This window comes from Rhinolophus sinicus, linkage group LG03, assembly GCF_036562045.2.
Source record: "Rhinolophus sinicus isolate RSC01 linkage group LG03, ASM3656204v1, whole genome shotgun sequence".
Taxonomy (NCBI): Eukaryota; Metazoa; Chordata; class Mammalia; order Chiroptera; family Rhinolophidae; genus Rhinolophus; species Rhinolophus sinicus.
Window position 1 is genome coordinate 149,185,549 of NC_133753.1, and position 23,741 is coordinate 149,209,289.

General features: G+C 40.0%; 1 protein-coding gene across 2 annotated transcripts in view; it reads left to right on the forward strand.

Moving 5' to 3' along the window:
- Window positions 1-23,741, forward strand: part of ARSB (arylsulfatase B) — a 146,034-nt gene that overhangs the window by 90,023 nt on the left and 32,270 nt on the right. The window contains exons 6-7 of one of the 2 annotated variants that reach the window (XM_074328802.1): window positions 444-514; window positions 19,082-19,192. In XM_074328802.1, the coding sequence (XP_074184903.1) occupies window positions 444-514; window positions 19,082-19,083 (73 nt within the window). In that variant the 3' untranslated portion in view covers window positions 19,084-19,192. Of the gene's footprint in view, window positions 1-443; window positions 515-19,081; window positions 19,193-23,741 lie in introns of those variants that run through there. The other variant, XM_019728179.2, reaches the window with a different exon arrangement.

Sequence of the window (23,741 nt, forward strand, 5' to 3'; positions counted from 1 at the left end):
ATAGTCTAATATTTAAAAGGCATGTTGCATCTGTCATATGGGTGCGGCTCACTTGGCGGATGCTCTTTCTTCGTTACGCTGTGAGGATTCAGTATGCAGTTTACACAGGACGACTTGAATTCTCATTTAACTACTGTAAAACACAGTCATGTTTAAATACAGCCACACTGTTTATTGCAAAAAGTCACAAGACTCGATTTTTAAAAATTGTCACGTGCTTGGCACTGAAGTTCTTATGTAAATGTTCAGTCAGTGTTATAATGTAGACAGATGACGACGACTCGAAGGTAAAGGCTTCCACCATAGATGTTGGAGACCTGAATTCATGACAAAGTTAACTGCAGGTTTGTTATTACTTACAAATACAAGGATAGGGAGTATTAAAATAATTCATACCCATTTGATAGAGGAAATTAATGTTTCCTAAAAAAATTCTTTTCTAGTGAAGGAAGCCCTTCCCCCAGAACAGAGCTGCTACATAACATCGACCCAAACTTTGTGGACGCTTCTCCATGTAAGTACCTTGTTTCCTGCTGCTAAACTAAATCTTTTGGCTCACAAAGACCGTGTTGTTACCTAGTGTGACTCCAGCCTCACTTTCTCCTTTTCCACTTGACTTTGCTGTAAAAGTAAACAGTTGTCTGTGTGTGGCACCTGTTGTCCTAATCTCACTGTGGCTTTGGTGCCAGAGAGGGTGAGTTCTCCTCTTGACTTTCTAGCTGTAAGACCTTTAAGGCTTTTCACTCTCCGTGCCTTAGCTTTCCCATCTATAAAAGGAGAACCCATGGGATCTCAGAAGCTCCTTCTCACTGTACATGTCATGTCGTTGTTACCCTGTTCTTACCTGAGAGCTCCAACCCTATTCCAGAAAACTCAAGGTCGAATAAGGACTATCTCATCTGCTCGAGCTGGTCAGGTGCTACCCAGAACCTGCAGTGTCTCACAGGTCCAACTACCTAGCAATCCTGGAAGTAGGTTAGCTTGATTCTTCCTACTGCCTAAATTAACCCATAGGGAGCCCTGTTAATTCTTCAGGGAAAGAGGCCATTTAGTGCTCTCAGATCATAACAGGCTGTAATAATCCTGTATAAATACCATGCTAGCAAAGTGAGTCTGGGCCTGGAAAGCATTACCTATTACCTTTGCCCAGCTTCCATCATAATGCTCATCTAGAGACTGTCTTCAGAAAATAGTGCTCTTACATTCCCTTCACTCACTTAGTGCTGACATCCCCTCCTTTATAAACATACTGCTACCCCCTTCGTTCAAGCTCTCCTTACTTCTTTGTCCTTTCCAGTTTGTGCTATAACCTACCACAGGATTTCCCTGCCCAGAGAATGACCCACGGTAAATCCGAATGTGTCACTGAGTTCTTTCTCTCCAGTTCATCTTCCCAGCCTCCCTCCAGGCACCCTGCCATCTTCTTGCCCTACTAGACACTTGCCATGTCTAAGCATGCAAATCATCATACTTATATGTTGAAGCTGCTTTTCCCTCTGCCTGAAACACCTTTCCCTGCCTCTCCACCGTGTTTCCTCATCCCTTAAAACCCAGCCCAAGTGTCCCACCTCTGTGAATGCTTTCCAGAAGGCCCAGAAGGAGCAGTCATTCCTTCCTATGTACACTCCTTTGTATGTATCTCTGTATAGTATTTATCAAATTCTCTTGTGTGTGCCATCATTCATTGCCCACCAAGCTGAGAGTTCCTGGAAGTCAAGGTCTATGTCATATTTTTTCACCCTCATAAAGTAACACAAATACCCAGCACTTGAGAGGCGCTCAGTAATGATTACTTGGAGAAGAGTTGGGATAGAATAAAGAAGTAGAAGCATTAGACTTGAAAAGCACAGGGCCCTGAGACAGGTAGGAATGGCTGTAGTATAGCACAATTTCTATTTCTACTGAAGTAAAGATGTCAAGGAGAGAGACAGGGAAAAGCAGCTGAAAGTCCAATGTGGTAGCCAGTAGCTGTATGTGGCCATTGAGCACTTGAAATGTGGCTAATGAGACATGCTGTAAGTGTGAAATACACATTAGATGTTGAAGACTCCATATGAAAAAGTAAAATATATTGAAATGGCATACTTTGGCTATGTTGAGCTAAATGTACTATTAATATTAATTTCACCTGTTTCTTTTTTAATGTGGCTCATAGAAAATTTTTAATTACCCATGTACTTCTATTGGCCTAGAAGGATTATTCTAGAAGGTGCTAGGAAATGGTTTCATCAGCCACGTAAAAGGATCACAGACCACGATAGTTACTGTGAGCCTACTACATCAGCAGTTCTTAAACTTTTCTCTGTCCCAGCACACCTCAGGGATATGACACGTTCCAGTCTGTAACTGGCTCACCTGAGCAGTGATTCTTAACCAACGGCCAGTCATACCTGAATCTCTCAGGGTGGCCAGAAGAGAATAGAGGGGAGGCAGGAATGGTTTTTAAAACTTCTGAATAATGTAATGCACTGCATAAGCCCAGTAGAACATCCAGGGATGTGCTGAATATGCTGCCCACAATATAATGGTCGTAAACTGTCCTTACCTACCAAGTCCCACCTACAAATGAAAAGCCTTAAGCCCCCTTCCCTCACTAAGATGTGTTTTGTCTTCGCATCAGACATGGGAGCTTATGAAGTCTATTCCTATGTAACCTGGCCCTAGGGCTGCTTGCTACAGGGTTCTGCTGTGATGTTCACTGTCTTCTCTCAAGTGTCCCTAGCTCCAGTGTAAACGGTAATAAGGGCATGGAAGTCAGAATAGAGAATTGTCTTCGTTTGGCCACCCATAGCCTGTAAGGTCTTGAGCAAGTCCCATCCCTTTTCTGGGAGTCGGTTTCCCATATATGAAATGGTGGACTTACTGAGACCCTTTATTGCTGTCACGAATTCAGGCACACTTTCTGGTCTTCTGCTGCACCTTCCTCCTCCCTGAAGCCACCCCAGGTCTTCCTGTTGGCCTTCCCTGCCAGCGTGGGACTCTTGTTCTGACTCCTGCATGTAATGACATTGACATAGAACCATATTCACTGTTGGGCCACAAAAAATAGAGCAGCATTCTCTACTGTCTGTGCCTGCAGCTAGCAAAGTGCCACTTCTTCCTTGTGCATGGGCCTTTTCTCTTTGTTTTTATATTCATTTCAAGCCACTGTGCAGCATTTGGGAAAAAGACAGCTGTCTTTGGGGGCCTGCTCCTTTATAGGATGATGGTACAAGCGCATTTCCTTTCCTATGCAATTAATTCATAGGGAAAAATTAAATATGGCTATAGGGATATATGTATTCATAGGACAGCCAAGTCTGCAAATCATATTCATAGAATCTGTTCTATGAATATGTTCTATAGGTTTTGGGAGAATGAAATCAGAAAGCAGCCAATCGAGGGTATAAATTAAGGACTGACAGCTAAATTAGTGTTATCACAGAAACATTTCCTTGCTTTCTAACTCCAGCACTTCCTAGATTATGTGTACTTACTTAAGGCAGAAGAGCATTGCGTTCCACCTCCACCTTTCCAAAAGCCACTCTCCCAGTGTCCTCATCTGTGAGGTGAAGAAAGAATTAAATGATCTCTAAAGTCCCTTCCAGCTTTAACATTCTGTGGATTTCTATATAAATAGGCCCTTAAAGGAGCAAAGCTGCTTACTCGGTTTCTCTCATTTTTCACCCTGCTATTATAAAAAGGGCGCACTCGTTAATAATCAGTGATGTAGCCAACGACATGGTCATAAATAGATGAACATAAGAGAAAATGTTAGAAACATTGAAAGTGCAAGAGTAATTTGCATTACTATATGATTTTGTTATTACTATTAGGTTGATGCAAAAATAATTGTGGTTTAAAAGGTTAATAATTGCAAAAACCACAATCACTTTTGCACCAATCTAATATATCTGGCCCACCTTTCTGATCCCTATTCTAAAACATCACTGCATCAATGAACTTTTCGAACATAACCAATCTCTCTCCTTTAGTGGGCATTGTTGGGTGAGGTGGGCCAATGTCTCCTCCTGTCATAAATCGTAGCAATTGATGTTAGAAGTTTCCCAGGGAAGCCCAGATCCCCTCAGAGACCCATCTCTTGGGCTTTAACAGCTACATCCCCTCCCTCTTATTCTATGTGTATAAGGTGCCCCCAGAGGCTCTTCTTACTGGTGGACTTAGAGTATTTTGCATGGCCACATATCCTTGGTAGGTTGTAGCTGGAAGTACCCTCTGTCATTTTTTTTATTACCAGTAAAAACAATAAAATGTACATGTTCACTAAAAAGAAAAGAATATAGTATTATGGCATTTAAGGGATATTAAAATTCTGTTTTCTTGTAGGCTATATCTTGATCTTTTAGAATACTGCTGTAATAACTGATTTCTAATATATTTGTAGCAAATTGTTCATATCTTATGTTAATGGCTCTCTCACATATTTTATGTTAATGAACATTCTGAGTAAAAACCCACAAACAGAGCAAACCCAAGTAATGTAAGCAACAGTTGGGTACCCCCAGACATCCCTGATAGAAAAATATATAATTATAAAGCCCCTGCCTGTGGGTTCAGCCCCATCTGACTTCCCTCCACGTCCAGGGCACCACCTCTTCTTGCTGTTCTCTCTGTCCTCCTTCCTTCCTGGCAAGTTCTTCTGCATTGTTTCATTGGTCACCAGTCCTCTCAGTGCCTCAAATCTGGCTCTACTTTTACCTCCCTTGCACCCAACCCCCATGGGCAGTGTTACACATGTGGGCTGCAACTACTTGCCTATGTACTTTGAGGAAAATATATTCATCTTCAGAAGCTTTGTTCTGAGGTAATCTTGGATGACATGTTTTGGGCTCTGTTCAGATAGTACCTGTTTCTCTTTCCTCCTTCCTCAGAATACAACCCAAGAATTATTTACTCCCCCATGTCTTTAAAATATTTCTTTCAAGCAGGCTGACCTAGACTCGGTGTCTTTCTCCAGCAGTGTAGGGTGGGCTGTGGAGGAAACCGGTGAGAGAACCCAAGGGAACGGGATGGTACCATTTAAGCTGATTTATGGGGAAGGCTGGAAACATCCAAAGTGGTGGGGAGCAGCTGTACTCCCCGAGATCCTGCAGGTGTGAGTTCAGCATTATTTGGTTCTGAAGAGTTCTTTCTCCAAATGCTATGCCTCCCCTAGGGGCTAGCCAACATGCCTCAGACTAGGAAGAAAAATAATTTCAGAGGCCAACCTGCAGGCCCCAGGCTTGATCTGGGCTGTTGGGAAGTAATGACCCTTCTCCATCTGCGACCACAACTCACCTTGACAATCAGGTGTGGCATTTTGTGCATTAGAATTCTCACGTACACCCAACTGTGCAACGTACACATATGTACCTGACACATGTGCACATGCAGAAAGCACTCAGATTCTGCTGATAGAGCTTGATTGTAGATGAAGGGCACTGACAGATGTTAGCATTTTCCACATCACCAATGGCCAAATCTTCAAAGTGATTCTGTACAGCTTTGTTACTATTTCATTTAAAGGGCCTCCTCTCTTTAAAGGTTATAATGAGATGTTATTCCTACTCATGATTACAGGGTGAAAGAACAGTTTTCCCTCCCTCTCCTCTGTCACACGTGCATTTTCTGTGGTAAAATTGCCAAATCTATACTCAAGATCCAAGAGTTGTCCAGGTTTACATGCTTGTAGCTACTCCCTGTTTCCTCTTTAGAGCGACTTTCAAATCCATTTCCTGACATTCGGTTGCCATTTCCAAGATTATTTATTTAGTAGATACTGACTGCCCACGATATGCTAGGTACTATTGTAGGTATTGTAGCTAAATTAGGCTTTAAGTTTTGTTAGAAACTGGTCTGGAAGAGCACATGGACATAGCCTCTGACTTCCCTGCTTGATGGCTATTGTTGGAGCCCAACTGCCCATAGCCACATGCAGACTCCTTAGCCTGCCTCCTACAATCTCTGTCATTCAGCTGAAATGCACCCTCAGCACCGCTGCAGTGCCCTCCTTCAGTCACCTTCATCTTCCTTTGCTTCCCTAACCCTTGTTTAGGAACCAGTTCATATCCCTACTTTTCTAAGAAGCTCTCCTTGATCCCACCAAACTTGAGTCCCTTGAGTTTCTCTGGAGCATTCTAGGACACTGAGCTCTTGCTACCTCAGGTTGCAGTTATTTATATTAATGTGTTTTCCCCACCCAGAGCCATAAACTCCAAGGAGGGCAAGATTTCATCTGTATAGCCCTCAATGCCTATGTATCAGAGACTTATGCATACTGAAAGAATGTATGCTAATAAGTCATTCATTTAAGTTGGTTATCATCCATTCATTGAATTAGAATAAATCTAGCAAGCGTAATAATAGCATACATTATTTTCAAAGCACTTTCATTTCTTTCTGGGCGTATTGGAGAAGAAGCAATACAGTGGCAATATTCTGTCTTTCAGCCGAAAATTAGTTAATGAGCAGAATTTAAAAAGGTAGGATGCATGAGGCCCACCGACTCTCAATGATGAGATTGTTCACCATTGCATAAAATACAGAGGGCAGAAGGCACCTTTCGTTCAGTTTGTCCATCCTCTTTATATAATCCAGAAGGTGAAACTGAGGCATCAGTCACACACAGCTGATAAAGAACAGAGGGGGAACTCAGGGCTCTCCAGGTCCAGGCCTCACACATAAGTCACGCCCTACTGATTTCAGCCGTCTCTTTGCTTTCTGTTCCACACTTTTTTGTGGGGAAACGGCACCCAGATCTTTTTACAATCATCTCTCTCAAATGCATTTAAATGAGGCTGGAAAAATGGGTGTAGTAGGTACACTAGCCTTGCGGTTTTACATATAATATGACTCTATTGATGACAGCAGCTTCTGGGTATTTTTAAAAGCTTTTAAAAAAAAATAATAACTTGTTTTTCATTATAATTGACATCCAGTATTATATTAGTTTCAGGTATACAACATAGTGATTCAACATTAATATACCTTACGATATCATCACAATAAATCTAGTACCACTCTGTCACCATACGTAGTTATGACGATGTTATTGACTCTTCTCCCTATGCTGTGTGTTACATCCCCGTGACCTAGAAGCTTCTGTTTGTAAAGCTAGTTGTGTAAACCCTGTTAGTACCTGTAGTAATTACATTTAAGGATGATGGTGGGATGAGGGATCAGGGTATGGGGACAGGGCAATGTAGCTTAATGGAACATGCAGAGTTCAAATCCCAGTTTTGATATAGTTCCTGTGAACATATGAATAAGTTCTTTGAGTAAACAGTTTCATTGTCTATAACTTGAGGACAATTATAGCTATCTCCTGTAAATATATCTAACCAGTTAACAGCAATTATATTCTGGCTGTTGGGGTTGGAAAGGGGTGTCTGTACCTTTTACTTTCTATATTTCTGCAGTTTTAATTTTTAGTAATGAGCACATACAACTTCCATAATCAGGAACAAAGCCAAAAAGATTTATTTTGAAAAAAAAAAAAAAAGATTTATTTTGAATAACCAGCTTAGAGAGTTCTTGTGAGACTGTAATATCCGTACAGCTCCTGGGGTCTTAGTGAGTGGGAGTTGAGACGTACTGGAGTTTCTGCTTCTTATGCCCACATGTCCTGGCTCAGAGAAGCTCATGGGGAATAGCATTTCTCCTCAGTTGTCAGCCCTGAAACCCTGACTGCTTGCGCTGCGGTTCTTTCTCTTACCGAATATAGGAGCCCATTTTACAGCTTGTCCCAAAGTGAGCAGAATTTTCTGTCTTCTCTAGCAGCCAACGTTTGTCTTCAGCAGCTGGTCAGGTTTTCCGTGGTGTGGGTTGGTGCGTGCCCTCAATCGCAGAGCCGGAACACAGATAACTCTGCTCCTTTTTAATTTTCAAAGGCTTTTATTCTGCCTCCTTCACTTTGGGGAGTACTAAAGTGTGTTTGGAAATGTGGCCTTCTCGATGCCGAAGGCAGTCCCACAAGTCTCATAGCCCATCCACCCCACTTCACACAGTGCATCTCAAGTAACACACATCAAACCTTCGCTGTTAACACTTGGTGCTAGCATACTGGCTTTCATCCTGAGAAAATAAATAAACCAAACCAAACCCACAGCACTTTAAAAACACTAATTAATTCTCACCACAGGCCTAGGCTACACAGAAATGGCAAATCCCACTGCCCTAATTTTGTGTTTGGAGAAATCAGGGTAAGCAACTTTTTTAAGGCTACTCAGGGCCAGATAACAGATGCTAACTTGAGGGCTTGGGCTGGACCTGCCTGGGAGAAGGGCATCTGGCCAGGGCCAGCTGCCTCACCAAATTCTCTTCTGCACAGCACCATGGGTTACTTGCCCAGAACCCCATTTACACACCAGCTTTGATTTCTTTCCCCCAGGGTTACGATGATGCCATGTCCTCCGCTTTCCAACTGACTACTTAGTGATTTTCTTACTTTTCTTTAATTCTGGTAGAGCCTAGGAATTCTAGCCATGGCTTCCAAGAGTAGTTGTTTAAGATCTATGCTGACTTGGACACGCAATACAAAAGTTAGACTGCCCTCCACATAGTCCCTTTCAGATCCAGCAGCAGTGCCCTCCCCGCCCTCCACACTGGAACCTACTTCATACCCAAGTCTGTTCAAGATTTGGGCATATCGGGGCTGGCCCAGTGGCTCAGGCAGTTAGAGCTCCATGCTCCTAACTCCGAAGGCTGCCGGTTCGATTCCCACATGAGCCAGTGGGCTCTCAACCACAAGGTTGCCAGTTCAATTCCTCGAGTCCCGCAAGGGATGGTGGGCAGCACCCCCTGCAACTAAGATTGAACACGGCACCTTGAGCTGAGCTGCCGCTGAGCTGCCGCTGAGCTGCCGGATGGCTCAGTTGGTTGGAGCACATCCTCTCAACCACAAGGTTGCTGGTTCCTACTCCCACAAGGGATGGTGGGCTGCACCCCCTGCAAGTAGCAACGGCAACTGGACCTGGAGCTGAGCTGTGCCCTCCACAGCTAAGACTGAAAGGATAACAACTTGAAGCTTAACGGCACCCTCCACAACTAAGATTGAAAGGACATCAACTTGACTTGGAAAAAAGTCCTGAAAGTACACATTGTTCCCCAATAAAGTCCTGTACCCCTTCCCCAATAAAAAAAGAAAATGTGTGTCCTTACAAAAAAAAAGATTTGGGCATATCCAGGCCCCCTCCTTTCTCTCCCAGTCTGGACTACACATCCTCCTACCTCAATTCCTCAATCTTCCTCAATCTGACGATCTGCAAGGATAAATATATACACTTTTCTTGCACTAGTCAACCATAAAATTCTGGATAAACATAAAACTTCCCTAAACTTGATGTGACATATACAGTGGAATTAAAATATATTAAGTCCCCTTTCTAGTATATGTGCTGCCGAAGCAAGCACTAAGTCCCCTTTCTAAATATTTACTAATCTGTTCAGATTTTTTAGGAGTTTTAGGGTGCTTATGTATAAGGCTGAAATAAAACTTTAAAAACATTTCTGAGAAATAAGCTGTAGACAGCTGAGTACATGGTCTGCCTTACAGAACCCATAAGGTAAGATGTTAGTAACAGCTGTTTATAGACTGAAGTCAGTTACCTCTGGCAGCAAATACCCAGGGACTGAATATATGTCCCCTGCTTCTTAAGAGCCTTTTGAATCAGTGGAAAAGAATATATGCCCAGTAAATGATATTAACACAGTTATAAAATAAAGTTATAATAACAACTATAAAATAAAATAGCAACAAAAGATAAGTGATATAAATGAGAATCATTTGGGGGTGATTAGGATAAACTTCCTCAAAAAGTACCGTTTTATGTTTGTCTATTATTTTGGCAACTTTGGTTTTATCTTTTCTTGATTTTAATGTGAGTGAAGGAAAATAATATTTAACACTATATTAATTTTCTATTGATGCTGGAACAAATTACCGTAAGCTTAATGATTTAAAGCAACACAAATTTATCTTACACTTCTGTAGGTTAAAAGTCTGATACGGGTCTCACGGCACAAAAATCCAGGGTGTCAGCAGGCCCTCATTCCTCCCGGGGGCTCCAGGGAAGACTTACTTCCTTGCCTTCTCCAGCCTCGAGAAGCTGCCCACCTTGCTTAGCCTGTGTCCTCCTTCCTCCATCTTAAAAGCCAGCAATGGAGGGTTGAGTCCTTCTCATGACACATTGCTCCAACTTTGCTTAACTATCATCTCATCTCCTCCTCTGACCTCCTTCACATTTTAAGGACTCTTGTGATGACACTGGGCCCACTTGGATAACCCAGGATAATCTCCCTACCGTGTTTTCCTGAAAATAAGACCTAACTGGAAAATAAGCCCCAGTATGATTTTTCAGGATGCTTGTAATATAAAATAGGCCCTACCATATTTTCTTGAAAATAAGACTTGGTCTTATATTAATTTTTGCTCCAAAAGATGCATTAGGGCTTATTTTATGTTACAAACATCTTGGAAAATCACACTAGTGCTTTCCGGTTAGGTCTTATTTTCGGGGAAACGCGGTATTTTCAGGGCAGCTGATTAGCAACATTAATTCCACCTGCAATTTTAATTCCCCTTTGTATATAATGTAACATATGCACAGGTTCCTGAAATTAGGACGGGACCTTTATTCTGTCTACCATAGACACCTATTCTGTTGCAGTGGCTTTTATAAAAAATATGAAGAGTAGCCTACTTGGAGAGAAGAACACAAACATACAAGAAGTTAATAGAAAATCCAATAACACTTCAGGGCAGCAGTGGTGGAAATGTTACAAGTTGTACTTGATTAATTGCCAGGTCATTTTTATAGCATCTTATAGAGAGCTGGTATTAGCGTGAAGGAGGCTAAATCACACTGGCTAGTTCATGGAAGGAGGAGAGCTTTGCTCTGCACCCAGAAGTAAGAATTCTGGAGATAGAAAAGGCCATCTTGGCACATAGAAGAGTGTGACTAAAAGGTTGTGTGTGTAAGCCTGGTCCGAGGACAAAGGGAGGGCAGGAAAGAGAAGATGGGCGAGATAAATAAGGATAGTATGTCAGACGAAGGAGATTAGACTTGATCTTGTATGCAAGGGGAGCTCCCTGTTTGTTTTTTATACATACAAGTAATACTGTGGGAGGATTTTTGTGTAGAAATTTTGAAAAATACAGAAAAGCTTAGAGACAAAAGCAAAAATCACTCTAATCCCTCTCTCCTGTCCCCCCAAAGTAAACATTGTTGATATTTTGGTGTGCTTTTTCTGTTCTCTCTCTTTCTCTACCCCCCAGATCCCACTCACTGACTGACACACACATTTATATAGCTTCTTACAGAATTCAGATCACATGATATATGCTTTCATTACCTAAATTTTCAGCATAATTAAGTGCAGAAATTTTTCATCTTTAAAATTTTTGTGTAACAATTTTATTAATGGCTACATGTCATGGTATTCTATGACATGGATCTACCATTCTAACATGTGGAAATACTTTACTTAACCATTACCCTATTTTTGAATTTGTCAGGATATTTTCAATTTTTTATTAATGTGAATAAAGCTGCAGTCACTGTCCATTATTTAGGGAGGATAATGTCTAAAACAAAATTCCTGGGTCAAAGGGCATAAATATTTTGAAGATCCTTTGATGTATTATGACCTAGTTGCTTCCCTGAAATGTTGTTGCGTTGATAGTTCTACCATCACTACATAGGAGTCCTTATTTCTTGGAATCTTGGCTAGAAGGTATATCAACACTTTTTTAAACATGTGCCAATTTTGTAAATAAAATATGTTATTTTAATTTGGATTTCTTTGATTACTGCTGAGGGTAGGCTTATTTTTCATTTGCGGGCCATGATTACTAGTGCCTGTCCTTTTCTCATGTAAAGAAAAAGTATTTTTCTTATCAATTTATATGAGCTTTTCGTATATTAAAATATTTATTTTTGTCATGTAGCAAATTTTCTAAAATTTATTTTATGGTACGTTTAAAATTTTTAACTTTAATTTTTTTCATTTTGTAGAATTCTTCCATTGTGTTTACATTTTTAAAAAATTATTCATCCTGAGTTCAAATATTCACTTATATTGTCTTCTCCTTCTACAAAGGTTTAATCTTTTGCATTTGGCTCTTTAAAAAACTGTGTCTTGGGTATAATAGTATTAATGCAAAGTAGGTTTATCGTTTTAAAATAGCAAAATCAATATTGTTATGCCCACTATCTTGAAAAAAACAGTTGAGATTTTGATTGAAATTGCATTGAGTCTATAGATCAATTGGAGAGTGTTGTCATTTGTATCAAGTTTTCTTCTCACTGCATTATCTTTCCTTTGATGTAATCTTCTCTTATGACTTCCTGTAAAATATTGTATTTTTCAAGATTTTTAAAATTAGATTTGTTTTTAGATACCTTATGTTTTTGTTGCTACTATGAATGGTTCCTTTTTGTTTTTGAATTCTATTAGTTGTTACTATATAGAAATGCAGTTGACTTTTGCATATTCAATTGAGATTTGATCTTATGGTCAATAAATGACATTGTCAAACCCTATTATCAAGTCTAATAATTTGTTGGGTTTGTATATCAATAAGGAAATTATCTGTGAATGATGACAATTTGTTTGATCCTTTCCAACCCTATACCTTTTACTTGTCTTATTGTACTGTTCTTATTCAGTATTGAATAAAAGTGGTGATATCAGGCATCCTTGTTTTATTCCCAATCTCTGAGGGAAAGCTTTCAAAATTTTACCATTAAGTATAATGTCTGTTGTAGATTTTTTAATACTCTTTATTAAAGTAAGAAAACTCCCTTCTATTTCTAGTCTGTTTTCAAAATCATAAATAGGTGGATGCTTGATTTTTGTCAAAAATTTTCTGCCTCTATTGATACGATCGTATAGTTTTCTACTTTGACTTGTTTATTTTTTTATGTTAAACAAATTTGCATTTTGAGGTATACTCAATTTATACATCGCTGGATCCAACTTGCTAATATTTTATTCAACATTTTTATATTCATATTTGTATGTCAGAGTATCCTATAATTATGATTTCTTATATTATCTTTGTAAGGTTTTGGTCAAATTTATGCTGTTTTCAATAAATAACTAGAATAGTGGTCCCTCTTTTTGTATTCTCTGAAAGAGTTTCTGTGAACTGGAGCTATTTTTTTTTTTTCCACCGAACTTTATTGGGATATATTTGACATACAACATTATGCCATTTAAGATGTACAGTGTGATGATATATATTTATATAGCAAAATGATTACCATAATAAGGTTAGTTAACATACCCATTACCTCACATAGTTAACTTTTTGTGTGTGTGTGGTGGTGATGGTGATGGTAGGAACATTTATGATTACTCTTTTAGTAACTTTCAAGTGTACAGTACAGTATCATTAACTATATTCACTAGGCTCTACTTTAGGTCTCCAGAACTTTTCCATCTTATAATTGGAAGTTTGTGCATTTTGATTACCATCACCCATTTTTCCTACCCCCCAGCTCCTAGCAATCATCAATCTATTCTCTGTTACTGTGAGTTCAGTTTAATATGTGGTATCAGTTAACGAACTAAAGTTTCTTATTTAATTAATACTTTCAGCATCATGTATTGCATTATTCATTATTGTTCACTGCCTTACTCTTAGTTCACAAAAAGTAAAGCATTAGACAGAGACTTGCACATAGTTGGTTTACTTGAAGTGATCCCAGGGTGGAGGAGTGAGGAACAGATTTAATTTTATATCAACTCAGTGCTTACTCCTATTACTATAACTAATTTTATCTTGAGATATAAATTTTCTTTTGATTTTTCTTTTTATTGGTTTGTGTTCATCTTTGAATTATCTTCTTTCCATGGAAATTTCATGGATGGTGTGCTTTCGGAGGCCTTGCATATTCGAGAATAGTGTATGTCTTTCTGTTACACACATGACAACTTTATTGGGTAAATAATTCCACGGACACAATTTTTTCCTTCAAAATTTTGTAGACATTGCTCATGGTTTCTAGTATCTATTGTTGCAGAAAAGCAATTTCAGTACAGCCTGATATCTTTGCTTTGGAGGTAATCCAGTTTTTCTCCCCGGCCTGGATAATTATAGTATTCTGTCTTTAGTACTGGTAATTAATATAGATAGCTGGATGGATGGATGGATGGATGGATGGATGGATGGATATAGAGATAGAGATAATCTCCAGTATATTTTGGATTTATTTCATCATTTCTTCCTGGTACACAGTGAGCACTGAACAATTCAAGTTATTTTTCCCCAGGAAAGTTTTAATCTGATATATCTTTGCACTTTATCTCTGTTAAATGTGCTCTGGTCTTTTGGGTAGTAACACTACTTACATGTATGTTGGATATCCTTTGTCCTTCATATATATATAATATGTTCCTTCACTTCTCATTTTATCTTTTTGTCCTTTTCCCCTACCTTCTGGGGTGAGTTTCACTTTGTTGATTTTATTTTGTTTTTACCCATCTTATTCTGCTTCTCTTTAATGCTTCCAATGGCATTTCAAAATGTAGTATGGCAAATCTCTTGTCTCACTACCTTTTTATAGGCTGTCCAGCTGTTTTTATTTTATAAAAGTATCAATTTTATTATTGTATATTTTGCCTTTTCTGTCACAGAGTTAATATTTCACCTCATTGTATTAACTACACAAAGTTGATCCTAACAGCTTATTTTTTCCCAGTAAATAGTGCTCAGGTATGCAGTGCCTCTCCCTCTGCAATTATATGTTCATCTCCATTTATGTTGTGAAATACTTTCATATTTCTGTATATTTTAATATTCATATTGATATATTGTTACTGAGTAAATTAGCTGGGTATGCTAAAAATAGCATAGCTAGATTATCTCTGGGTTCCATGCTGTGAGATTAATCTCAAATATAAAAGTGGGAGGACTCGTTTACATAAAATATATAGAACTAGCTCAGTGATTCAATAGCCTGATTTCAACCATATATTCAAATTTGTATGAGTTTGTTTTTAATCTTTTCATGAGTTATAAAGAGCAGCATTTATCCTGCATTGAGCTCAAGTGAATATACATCCTTTTAAAAAGAAAATATTGACAGTAGAAACCAAATTAGAAAAAAATGGAAATAGATGTACATAAATCACCAGACACTTGGAAGAACATGTAAGCAAATCTAAGAACGGCATGTTTTTCATAATTTTACATTTTCCCTTTTTAAAAAAAATCACTTTCCAAATTATTGATGGTTTGGCAGCTCCAAGGATGACATCAGCCCTTTCATTGTGCGGTATCTGCTTTCTTTTAGATAACTTGATGGCACTTCATCAAGTTTTGGTGATTACGTTGAATTAAAAACCAACTGGGTTTGAGTTTAAATTCCCTCAACTGCTAAACCAAACACATTCCTGACCTTAGGCATGCTTTTGAGCACTCCTAAAAACTTACATTGTCCATTGGCTGCTTTATTTCTAGAAGCAGAGGTAAGCAAGTGAGAGAAAAATGCCCTCTTTAGAGTTACTAAATCATATGTGTCAAAACGCACTGTACTGTCAGTGCAGTACTCCAGCTGCTCAGATGCTTTCAGACCAATGATCCTCTGTTCTCTTCCTTAACCTGACCCCGAATCAAGAGTTTAATAATCTTGGCATTGTTTTCCCACTTCAGAAAATCTCAGTTACCTGATATAGTCTTTCTCAGCAGTCAGGGGTAGATTCTGACCATCAATGAGGTGGTAAAGCAAAGATAATACTAGGAATTAGGCTGTTACTGGGGAAGAAAAAACTGTCTGTAAACAATACTAACACCTTTCCTGCATCCCCGAGGAACTCACCTGAGACCAAGAGGTAAAAACACTTGCATTGTAAAGGTCTGGCCTATCACCCTAGTCTAAACCAGTGCTTCTCAAACTTGACTGAGAACAAGGATGACCTCATTCCATAGGCTGAGGTGGGGCCTGAATCCAGCATTTCTAACCAGCTCCCAGGTGGTGCCAGTGCTACTGATTCTCCGACCACACTTGGAGTCACCAGCCTCTTGTCTAGAAAGGACTTTCACCCAATCTGAAGCTCAAGACTTATAATTTAAAATATTTGCATGAATATTTGATTGAAGACTAATTAAATATTTTTGTGAGATATGCAATTACAGACAGAGGTACAAGACCTTAAATTTCAGAACTCTTTCGTGTTTATAACTCCACCACCACCCCAAGTTCCTGTTTAGGCTGATTGGGTAGCAGTTTACATTATCTTTCTCATTATCCAAATGCCAAATTGTTTTCTGATCCTAAAGTTACCTTGTGTTCGATGAAAAAAATTCTGAGTAAGGCAAAAAAAATCCAAAATAAGTCAACAAGGCATGAATATTTTGAAGCTCATCTCAGAAGCTTAGCTCCTTTTTCTTTTTATTCCTGATGTTCTCATTCTGTCAACGTTCAGAAAGAAAACCCAAGCTTCCAAAAGATGTGAATTAAACATCTACCACTCAAGTCAAGAATGAGGAAGCCGACTTCTTCTCCTACCCAAAGTCTCTGAGGCCTTGCTTGGGTTATGGGTTCTGACTCCTTTCAGGTACTTCCTCTGATCTTGCAGCGTATTGGGGAGAAACTCCAAGAGCCCCCAGAGAGAAGAAGGAGAGAAACTAGGTGACTAACCACGCTCCTTCTGTGTGGAAAGGAGGAACATTCCCCATGCTCATACCTGAGTAAATGGCGGAGTGGTCACTCTGGTGTGGGTTTTGACTTCCGTGCATCTGTCTAGCTGGTCAAAGCAGTAGCTGCTGGGAGGTGTGTTGTCAGTTACTCTGTCTTTGAGGAACCCAGAGCATCCCTACCTACATTGTCATTATGTGAGCTCATTCTGCATCCTGCACTCAGTAAGCTTGTTTTCTCTTCTCTCTTCTCAAACATAAAGGCATAAACATAGCTGCAATTTCAGAGAATCCTAAAAATGGACCTAATCGCTTACCACATTCAGAGGGAAAATGGTAGAGCTTGATGTTCTTATAATATTGCAAAGAAGAAAACCTATTCTTTTTTCCACATGAATTGGTGCCTCTGTTTGGAACATCCTAAGACTCAGTACAGGTTTCCTTTAAAGATTGGAAACAAAACATTATATGCAATATGTAAGTGGGAAAAGAAAACATATTGTAAAATTTTGTATTCAGGATCATCTCAATAATATAAAAAAAAATAGGCATCAAAATAGGATTAAAAAGCATAAACCAAAATGTTATAATGGTCCATTAGCTTTGAAGAATGAGATTATGGATGCTTTTCTGTTATCTGTTTCATTCTGTTCAGTATAGGCCAGATTTTCTACAAGTTTGTATTACTTATACATTAAAAAAATAGAACGAAAAACAAAAAGGAAACAAAGCAACACTGTGATCAGGCTGAAAGTCCCTGAGCCTCTACCTCCAACCACCAAATGAGTCTAAATCTCTGTTCGGGGACTTGGGTCTGTAGTTAATTGTTTGATGTTTTTATGTGGTGTAGATCTGTGTACTGCCTCGGCGACAGGAATAAATTAGAGTGTCTCGGTAAAGACCAAACTCATCAATTTTCCCAAAATCTGTATTTGATTAATTCTACAAAGGTCCAGGTCAAAGTTATCCCTCAAACCTTATTATTTTAATAAAGAAGCCCAAAGTTTCCACGTTTGTCAGGAAATTCATTATCACTGTAAAATAGCAAAAGGTCACAAAATGTCTCCTTCCACAATCAAATAGCATATAAGAAAATTTTCTTTTTCTCAACAATTCATTACCCCAGCTGAACCAAGAGAAACCTCTGACATTTCAGATCCTTTTGCTTCAGGGGAAATAAATGTTCCATAGATCATGGAGAAAAATGACAAACAAATTAATGAAAAACAAATACACTCCTGCAGTATAGCCAGCCATGCCAGACCAAACACAAGTCAGACTCAGCTTTTATTTTCAGGTCTTGCCAACTCTAAAGAGTGACAGTTTTCATAATGGCATCAGCACTTTAGTTACAGAAAGTTGTACACTCTCCAAAGAAACACAAATTAAAGAAGGATGCAATGGAAAAACAGAAAGAGAAATTCTATCATTTCATGCATATTTAACTAGTGGGAAAGTCATTGCTGGCAAAGCATTATTGAAAGCTCCAGCTAATAAGTGGAAGCATTCTCAAAGTTATTCACGCCTCTCTTCATATGCTTCATACCAAATTGTAACTTGAATGAATTTATCACAATTTTCCCACATCCTAAAAATTCCTATCTTTAATTCTGCTTCATTCTGGCCACCTTTCTTTATCGCTAAACTTTGTCAGAGAGTATTTTAGATGTGCTTTCTCCATATCTTCAATTTCCATTCGTTTATAAACTATTAATTTTAAGATGAAGTACATTAGTACATTTTTATTTTTATTTTTTAAAAACGCAATATAAAGCCAAAATGTACTATGACTCCCAATCCAAGTCCCCACCCCAAAGATGACCAATGCTAACAGTTTGTCTTCTAGACCACTGAAGATATACTTACGTATAAAATATGGATGGATGTAGGTATGTGTGTGCGTCTGTGTGTGTGTGTGTGTGTGTGTGAAATACTTTCTTCACATAAATGGTATCATATAAAATGTACTTCTTTGCAACTTTTTTTTTTTCACTTATCCGTCTGCGTTGGAGATCTTTTCAGGTCAATACATAGAGAGCAGTGGTTCTCAACTGGGGACAGTTTTGCCCCACAGGGGACGTTTGGCAATTTCTGGAGACAGTTTTGGGGGTCACAATCTGGGTGGTAATGCTCCCAGCATCTTGTAGGTAGAGACCAGGGATGCTACTAGACATCCCATAATGCACAGGGCAGCCAGGACAAAGAATTGTCCACCCCAAAATACTGAAGTTAATATATGGATCTACTTGATTCATTTCACTGCTGCATTGCATGCTGTAGTTTATTTGCCAGTCATGTAACAACATACATTTAGATGAATTTTTAAAAACTTATTTATTTGTGCCCATCACCGAGTGTTTCTTCCATGTGCTTTTTACCCAATTGCAATCTGTCTTCTTCTACAAACACCCCCTCGGTTACCAGTGGCCTACTAATTTCCAAATCCTTGGCTCTTTTCAGGATGAGCCGACTTGGCCTTTCTGTGACGTCTGTCATTGCTCATCAGCCCCTTCTCTGGAAGCACTTGTCACCCGGCCCAAGACTCTGCCCGTACCTCTTCTGTGGTCCCTTTCCGTCTCTGTGGCTGGCCCGCCACCATGCTCTGAGCTCTTGCTGTCCTCCAGGCCCCATGTTAGGCATTGGTGGTGTGGAGATGAGCTGTGGGAAGGTCCCAGCCCTGGCGACCCTCTGGTCTAGAAGACAAGCACATGAACGAGGTGGGCGTGTGGTTGGCTGAGTGATTGAATACATGGTTAGATACAGTATAAAAGATTTTAAAGGACAGTGGAAAATGTTTTTTCCTTCATGGCTCAGAATTTACTGCCTATTTTCTCTTCTTGACTACTTCTCCTACAACATATATTTAAAAAAATAAATCAAGAAAAATGCTTTCCTCACATTTTCCCACCATCATTCTTTTTTTTTCTTCTGCTTTGGAACAGCATTATTTCCCTTGTGCTCTACAGGGAATGCACTCAGCCTTGGCCAAGGCAGAGAAAAGATCAAATTAGAGAAGCAACCCTGCTTGCTGCTGGCCCAGGGGCAGGAAGCGAGGTTGACACTCCCTCCTCTCCATCTGGAGATTCCTTCCCCTCCCCTTTCTTCTCAACCTCCTAGGGGTTGTGGGACCCCAGGAGTGGGCTGAGCTGTCCTGCTGCCTGGCCCTTGTTTCCCTGATCAAGGGACCTTAAGACTCCACCTGAAACCTGGCAGTAAAGGAAGTCCCAACTATAAATCCCACTCAGTGCTCAGATTAGACTCTTTAAACCTCTATGCACTGCATGCTCACTGCACAGGCCTTGGGGAGATACAGATAAATGGGACATGGCCCTGCCCCCAAGGAGCTGGATGGAGCTGCAGGGTGGGGGCACATATAAGCAGCCACTTAGATTGTAGAGCAGGGTAAACCTAGTCCTAAAAAGAAGATTGAGCAAAGTTGCTTAAGGAGCAAGGGGGGATTATCAAGCAAGGTCCTTGAAAATCACTTGCCTCCTCGCTTAGAAGTAAGAGCAGCTGTGTTGGATGGATTCTTTTGATATAAACACGAGGAAAGTAGGATTTCTGAAAGGAAGAATGAAGTGTCAGAAGAGCTGGATTCTAGTGAGCCGTTCTGCTGAGCACGATGTAGTCTAAGATCCCAGACCTTAGACAGGGGGTTTTATCTCGAATATTGCACTTGGGTCCAGGATTATGACTATCTCAGTTCCAACTGCTCAGGACTGAGCAGCCCTGGGTGTATGGCAAAGATCTCAATTTGACTTATTTCTGTTCAAGTTCCCTTTACTCAAGACACGTTTTCTAATTCTTAAAGGCACACCCACTGGTTGCTTCAGATCTGTGCATACATGTTTTCCAGGGTCTATATTTATATTTCTAATTGCTTCTGTTGAAGCCGGGTGGGGTCCTAGGAGCATAAAGGATCAAGCTCAAGCAGAGAGGCTTTTGCCATAATCTACAAGGCCCTGTAGACAAAGGGCAGAAAGGAAGATTTGACAGATGTGTGGGACTGGGGAGGGCAGTGCAAATGGACAGAATGAAGCAGTTGGTTGAATGGGTCAGTGAACAAGGAAAACAATAATAATAACCATAACTATGATTTATTTTTAGTCTACTAATGCCCATTAGTGGAGAACGGGTTGAACTTGAGTTGGGAGGCAGATAGAGTATTGCTGCAGATGTTCCCGCAGGACTGCTATATTTACTTCCTATTGCTGTGTAACAAATGACCACAAACTTTGCAGCTTAAAACAACACCCATTTATTATCTCACAGTTCTCAAGGTCGGAATTCCAGGCAGGCTCAACTGGGCGCTCTGCGTAGGGTCTCACAAGGCTGCCATCAAGGGGTCGGTCATTCCAGGTTGTTGGCAGAATTCAGCTGCTTGCGGCTGCAGACTGAGAGCCTGTTGTCCCCATGGGGACTGCTCCCAGCTTCTAGAGGCTGTTCTCAGGTCCTTGGCCGTGAGCTCCTTCATCTCAAAGTCAGCAAGAACTTTCCCGGTGGAATCCCTATCAAGTCTAGAATCTCTCTGACTTGTTAGGAGCCAAAGAAAACGCTCTGTTTTCAAAAGGCTCATGATTAGGTTGGGCCAACCAGAGAATCTCCCTATCTTGAGGTCACTGATTAGATCTGCATCACATCTGCAGAGTCCCTTTTGCTGTAAGTCACATAATCCTGGGCGTAACACCAGGGGGTAAAGGTCCTGGGGCTTAGAAGTCAGTCACAATAGCTGCCCAGGGTGTGGTTCCATCTAACCTTTAAGTGACACCTGGAAACCCAGGGCTCACTGCACCCTGGATCTCGGAGGGTGGGGGTGGTGCAAATAGAGAGTGACCCAAGGAAAGCAAAAAGTTCTCCAGGAGCCAAACAGAGGCCCAGTCAGGTGACTGAGCTGAGGAATTAAGCTCCTTTCGTCAATAAGCATTTTGCTGAGCAACATCTTTGCTGGGCCTAATAAGCATTAAAATGATGATGGAGAACATAGGGTCCCTGTCCTTTAGGAGTTCACAGTGTCGAGAAATACAGATCTCCTAGACTAGAAATACTGTCCTGATCAAATTTGTACTCTGAGAAATCTACATAGCTTCAGAGAAATAATTTTATATATTTTATAGACTGGCCTGGGTGCCTACTGCTGTTGTAACTACCACCAGCTTTCTACTAAAGAAGATAATTCAGTCTATAGAAGCAGGGATTTCAGAGGCAAGCGTGTAGTTCTGAAAGGGGCCCTCAAAGCCTCAGGAGTCTCCAGCAGAAATGGCAGCAAAGGCAGGGACCAGGAGCCCAGGATTATAGGAAAGTGCCTTCATGGAGAAAGAAGGGGCCGTTGGAGGCCACCTCGCTCATATCAACCATAAACTACCCACGATGGATCATTCCTCATCGTATTTCAAAACCTCTCCAGAGATGAGAATTCCTCAGGCTCCCTCATAGTCCAAAGTTCTTTATTTTACCTTTTCCCAAAATGTAAAATCCTTTCCCTTTGTTCATTCCTTTGTGGAAATAAAAAGCAAGTCCTTTACATTCGTCTCACAATAGGAAGTCTCATGCAGCTTTATTCTGAACATTCAAATGAATAATGTTTGGATCTTTTCTTATTACGTAATAGCATCTGGACCTGAGGGGGAAAAAAGAGTAAAGTCAGAAAAACCAGAGATCAGGAAAAGCCATCTTCAGAAAAATGTGGGAGCAAGGATAGTAGGCCCAGAAGCTTTCTTCTGCTTTTTTGACAAGCTGCCATGAACAGTTTCACAGGTTGCTAACTGCACAAGGGCACAGCCTGTCCTCCAGTTGCCAAGTCATGCTTCTTGGCGCAGAAAGTGTGTCTTGTTCTAATCTGAATAAGGCACTCTGCAAACTTGTGGGGCCCTGCTCTTTGCAGCCTGCTCTCCTTATCTTGAACCTGTGACTCATAGTGAGATGTATGAAAAGCAATCAATTTCTTAGATAAAAAGCAGGGAAGGAGCAATAGAGACAAGGAGAGCCAAGGGGAAAAGCCCATAGGGGAGGATGGAGAAAGGAGGTGGCCGAATGACCTCCTAATTAGGAATTTTAGGAAGATGGTCTGTCCTATTTAGCAACCATGAGACTAGAGAGTGGCATTCTCTTTAAAATAACAATTCATGTACAGTCAGCTTCAAGAGAAGACTGTTGGGTTGTGAGTCAATTTATAGACATAAGATTAAGCCTAACAGCTTTAATCTTACACTCAGTTTTCTGTCTGGCTGGTTTGTTTCTGTTGTTATTTTTGTTTGGTTTGGGGACTTTTGTGTTTCTTTCTATATACAAATGAATACTTCTTGGTACCGATTATGTTCACAGCCGTCCCCTAGCTCTTATACATAGGTCTTGTATGTAGTGATCCTCAGTCTTCAGAGAGCATAAACTCACCTGGGAAACATCTTAAAAATGCAGCTTTCTGGGCCCTTCCTCCATATAGCTTGAGGATCTCTGAAACTATATTTTGATCAAACACCCAGGCAGTTTTTAAGATACAGGGACTACACTTTGAGGAAGGTTGTTATAAGGATAGAAAGAGTATAATTCAGAGATCCTCATCCTCAAAGAGCATGTAAAGGAGTCAGGGAAATAAAACATAAACATATTTCAGACTAACAATACTAACAGACTAATACATATGTAACAGTGGCTGCTGAAGCGCTAAATGAGTAATAGAGAACATAGAGACTAGGTGAGACATTATATGGGGAGAGGAATATGACTAAAGAGAGTTCTCAGAAGATTTCAGAAAAGAGATTAGATTTTAACCAGGCCTTTGAAAGAAGGAAGCAGACACTTCAGGTGGGAAATGTATATTAAGACAGGCACTGTGGTCTTATGTGGTAGCAGACAGCTCAAAGCCATGGAGGGGGACACTGAATTGTATCTCCTCATTGCTTCCCTGATGATCCCTCTTGAACCATAACCTCGCTCTTCCTTTTTAGGTTGCTTTTAAGAATATTTCATAAGAGATTGCACATGTACATGGAAAGAGATTAATCACCGTGGATATATATGCACTGAGTTGTATATAATTTCAGCCTGATTTGTTTAAGTGTCTATACTGTTGAAAAACTGTATGGACTCCAAATGGCATCTGATTATTAAATTCATATGCCAG